This window comes from Fibroporia radiculosa (assembly GCF_000313525.1).
Source record: "Fibroporia radiculosa TFFH 294 genomic supercontigs, scaffold40859, whole genome shotgun sequence".
NCBI classification, from domain to species: domain Eukaryota; kingdom Fungi; phylum Basidiomycota; class Agaricomycetes; order Polyporales; family Fibroporiaceae; genus Fibroporia; species Fibroporia radiculosa.
This window is the reverse complement of record NW_012133511.1, coordinates 1,178-5,632: the sequence shown is the minus strand read 5'-3', so window position 1 is coordinate 5,632 and position 4,455 is coordinate 1,178. Positions and strand designations below refer to the sequence as shown.

The 4,455-nt window shown below is 55.3% G+C and overlaps 2 protein-coding genes across 2 annotated transcripts; one reads left to right on the top strand and one right to left on the bottom strand.

Moving 5' to 3' along the window:
* Positions 1–229: 229 nt before the first annotated feature.
* FIBRA_08170 (uncharacterized protein) lies at positions 230–735 on the bottom strand (the record flags this gene model as incomplete). The annotated part of the gene is made up of 2 exons (XM_012329824.1): positions 230–301; positions 355–735. 2 exons carry the CDS (start codon positions 733–735, stop codon positions 230–232), a joined length of 453 nt encoding a protein of 150 aa, XP_012185214.1.
* Positions 736–1,139: 404 nt separating this feature from the next.
* On the top strand, positions 1,140–4,266 carry FIBRA_08169 (uncharacterized protein; the record flags this gene model as incomplete). Its single annotated transcript, XM_012329823.1, has 18 exons — positions 1,140–1,381; positions 1,415–1,457; positions 1,508–1,513; positions 1,567–1,595; positions 1,657–1,743; positions 1,801–1,830; positions 1,882–2,049; positions 2,109–2,213; positions 2,272–2,475; positions 2,547–2,752; positions 2,812–2,832; positions 2,897–2,949; positions 3,114–3,241; positions 3,303–3,408; positions 3,477–3,482; positions 3,549–3,762; positions 3,845–4,041; positions 4,096–4,266. The coding sequence occupies 18 exons, from the start codon at positions 1,140–1,142 to the stop codon at positions 4,264–4,266; spliced, it is 2,016 nt and encodes a 671-aa protein (XP_012185213.1).
* Positions 4,267–4,455: the final 189 nt, after the last annotated feature.

Here is a 4,455-nt window from a genome sequence, read left to right as displayed (position 1 = left end):
CCCCCCCCCCATGTTATAAACCACCACGTTGGATAAAGGGTGTTCGATTCATGAGACGTTATATCAACCCATCTGCCGGACAGGTCTGACCAAAAGATCAATACGTACATGCCGCCGGCACGCCGTCATGGGTTCATCCGAGTGAGCAGGGTCATGAGAGAAAAGCGACTAAGTGGCTAATTAAGATACATGGAAGATTGCGTGGACTAATCGTGATGAGATGCAGGGTCTAGAAACCCGGGGGTACGACACCCTTTTGCTGGGTCTGGTTAGGATTGGGCGGGGCATACATGGACGCCATCTGCCAACAGAAGATAAGAGCAGCGCGAGACAACGAAACAGGGTGGGACGTACGTTTTGAGCGCCCTGCTGCTGGGCGAGCATCTCCTTTTCCTGAGCCACGATCTTTGCCTCGTCCTCAAGGCTGAGCGCAAGTGGCAGGCCGACGAGGAGCGCACTGGTAGTGACGATCCACACGAGGTTTCCGACCACCTTGCCCGACGTCTTGACGAAGCTGGTTGCCCTGGAGAAGCGGCTGGATATGCTGTGACGTGTGGTCGGGGGGACGATGTCGACGAGGGCAGCAATGCGCTCGTAGAAGGACTCTTCACCATCGAGCTCGGAGCCTACGGAGGAGAGGGAGACGGAGGAAGAGGTGCGGGAGGAGGAGGAGGAGGCATAGGGAGAGTTAGACTCCTGCTGGTCCTTTTCTTCTACGATCTCTACCTTGACCATGGTGTGCGCTAGCGATGTGCTGGACACAGGGACAGCGCGGTGACATGTGTGACTAAATTTCGTGTGACCAGAGAGAGCACGTGCAGTGTGACTCAGAGGAGAAATGTAGCGACGGACGATATCTTTACGCAATGGAGGCGACGGTGCCGTGGGTGCCGGGCGCCAGGAAAGGGAAATATTAGCAACCGGAGGGCGGTGGTTGGCTGGCGGGGGTTAGCGGGACAAGCAGAGCCAAACAGGCCGCGTCACGCCTGTTATGAATCGGCACCGAGATTTGATCTGTCGCGAGTCTCCGCCGCAAATCGTAAGCAGGATGGACCACTGCGCCGGTGGACAGCCCCGAATCCGTCTCGACGCCCTTCTCCCCTCCTCCTCTTAAACGCTCGCCTCTCCGCTGCTGCCTAATGGACCTCCACGACATCACCCAGGGCATGCCCCTCACGGGCCCCCAAGGCAGGTCGCCCCCTCTCCCTCTCCCTTTCAGCGCCCATTCACCCCCGACAGCAACAGCCTTCAATCTCACTACGACCACCATGCAGAACCAGATTCACGAACTCGCTAAGACCCTTCCTCCTCCCCGGAAGCAAAATACAGCTTGCGATGCCTGCAGGTCAGTCCCTCTTCCCCCCGCTCCCACACAGCGCAGGTGGGTGGTTCGATGTCTCACATTATTGCATAGGTCGCGAAAAGTTAAATGCAATCAGCTACCCGGTCAGGACAAGGTCTGTACACTTCCTCTGGCCCTCCTCTTATTTACTGACCGTCGGTGAAGTGCCAGGTATTATCTTCGCCCCTGATGCTGCGATCCCGCTTACATCCGTCGTGCAACAGCACTGTTTAACCAAGAACTATCCTTGCACGTTCGTATATGCGGTCATTTCCGTCCATCGTCGTAGAGTATGACATCTCTCTCGTGCTCAGACACTACGTCCAACAAGCCACGACCGAGAAGAAGCGAAACGCTGCCGCGCTAAAGCGGCCTCGCACCCTGAGTACTTCCACTTCAAGGTAAGTTTTGTAGTGCGCCTGTGTATTTAATTTATCAATGTGTCTTCGGACCATCAGCACCACAGCGGCTTCATCCTCGTCTAGAGTGTAAGTCTTATCGTCTCGGTCTCCTATCGCTCACAGAATTTCGTCCTGCAGTAGCCCTGAACAATCCATCTCCCCTGGACACACCCCGACATCTCCACATTATCCAGCCGCCACGTCTTACAAACCATTACAAGGCTACTATTCTTCGTACAAGCCTATTACCCCGCAGACCCCCACGCGAGAACTCCTTGCTTATCTATTCTCGCCGCCCACACCAAGGTTACTGGCATCCATCGTTACGGTATGATGTACTCTGACAGTCCGTCTGATTGATCTAGCTCGATGCATGGCTACCACTCCATTCTCCCCCAAAGCATGGCTGGGTCTTACGCCGACTGGGGCGAGCTTGCGCCCCGACTGGCCGAAGAGCCCTCTCGTGTCGAGTTGCGTCATCTCATCAGGAGGTGGCACCGAGACTAACACTTGAGCGTCTCCACGCAGTATTGCAACTGACCTCGTAGATGTATACTTCCAAATTGTACACACCCGCCTCCCGTTGCTAAACCCTGCACAATTCCGCGCCCGCCTGCACAGTAGTCTCCATCAAGCGCAATCGCGCAGCCACTCTCCTGGGACTCCCCCTGCCTCGGGCGCTTCCTTCGTCTCAACCTCGCCGCACGCGCCCGAGAAACCCCTGCACCCTGCGTACGTATCTGTTTTTCACTCTCAAGCATTGTTTCTTGCCCTGCGAAATATTCTCATCGTAGTATACACAGCCTCGTAGCAACTGTCATCGCATGGGGCGCCAAGTTCTCGGAAAACCCTTTGCTCGTCAAAGACCGCGAGCACAACAACGGTCAAAGTCTTTTCGCAAAGACGCTGATCACCCGTGCGCGAGACCTCGCCGAGGACCTCAAGGTTCACCGCATTCCGAGCTCGGACCACGTCGTAATTGCGCTTCTGATAGAACCCATGCAAAGCCGTAAGTCGTTCACATGTCGCGTTTCTGTGAGACATTGACTGGCGCGCATTGGCCGTCAGAAAACATGGAAAATTCATCCGGTAAGTTGCGTCAGAGTGACCCCTCATATTGAAACCCAGTTGACTCAGTGACTCGCTCCCGAAGGATTCCACGGCTTCTGGCTGATGAGTGCGATTCGGCTACTTCTCGACCTCCAGGTGCGACCCCTATTTCTTGTCCTATCTCCTCCGGCTCCGCACGTAGACTCGAGTGTCCGCTGCGCGTCTACACCTGCGCCCGCAGCCGACCCGAGTCATGCATGTCGGGGACGGCTAAGCAACACGGAACGATGGCTGATCAAACGCCCCTGTCCCTATTCCAGATCAATCACAAATCGGTGATGTCGAACATTCAAGATCCCGAGGCTCGGGGTACGATGATCTTCGCATGGTGGATGGCTTGTCTTGCCGACGCGTATCGGAGCGTGTACTACAGGCGAAAACCGATGCTGTGAGCCGTTTATCGGGATTCTACTACCCTCCGTCGGTGGGTTGACGTGCTCGATGCGCAGGGACGACGACGATTATGATATCGACTTCTACACAGTGGGACCAGTGCCGCCTGACCACCTCGAGTCGTCGCAGGCGACGCAGCCCTCGCCGAGGGAACAGCTTGAGGTGAGGCATTTCATGCGATGTTGAGCATGCCTTCTTCCGTGCGCTGACTGCCCCTGTACTTGTGACAGTTCCTGGTAAATAGTTCTGCGCATATACGCACCACGATCGTGACTGAGTGCCTATCCTATGTTCCTCAACAGGGGTACTACCGCGCGGCACACGCGCTTGCCCGCATCTCCCGTCAGATGTCGCGGCAGCTGTGGCGTCCTGCGACTGAGTCGGATGGGATCCCTTTGAATGAACTCTTGACGTTCATGAACCTGCTGAACGACTGGCGCGAGGAGCACCTACAGCATGTTGGTGTTCCGAGTAATTTCCACTCGGAATGGGACTTCGTTAGCGCCGTTACCGCCTGTGAGTTGTTTCGTCTATTACTCTTTCGGGGCCGTGGCATTGACCATGCCCTATCGATACTAATATTATGGGTAACTTGCAGGTGCGAGCGATGCGACGTATCACATTATGTGGATCATCATTTTCAATGCGCTGGATGACTTCGGGATTAGGGAAGTAAACGATATGATGCGTTCAGGAAGCCCAGGAAACCTACTGCCAAATTCGGTGCAGATTGAGACGACCAAACGTAAGGTCATGGATGAGGCGCTGCATGGTTCAACACGTATTGCAGGCTTGGTTCGTATTTATCGTCTATGTTGGCTGTCGTGGACGCTCACTTTAACGACATAGGCGGGTGTGCTCACATCCCACGGATATTTGGTTCGTATTCGTTTCACACGATATACGCGGCCCAAGCAGCTCCCCACTGACAAATTTATGATGACAGAGATTGGATTCGGCCGTGATGCACGTCAGCATTATCCAGGCCGGCACACTTCTTGCGCGACTTGGGCGGCCTGAAGTCATGAACTGCATCAATGGGCTTGTCCAATACAGCTATGCATACGAAGAATGCGCGGAGCAGGCGGCGGACATCAAACGCCTGTACATGCACGCAATCACCACCGGGGAGTCGGACCTCAATCATATGGCGTCGGTCGACCCCCGAGTGGGCGAGAGCACGAGCGGAAACGCGATGAATGTGGACCA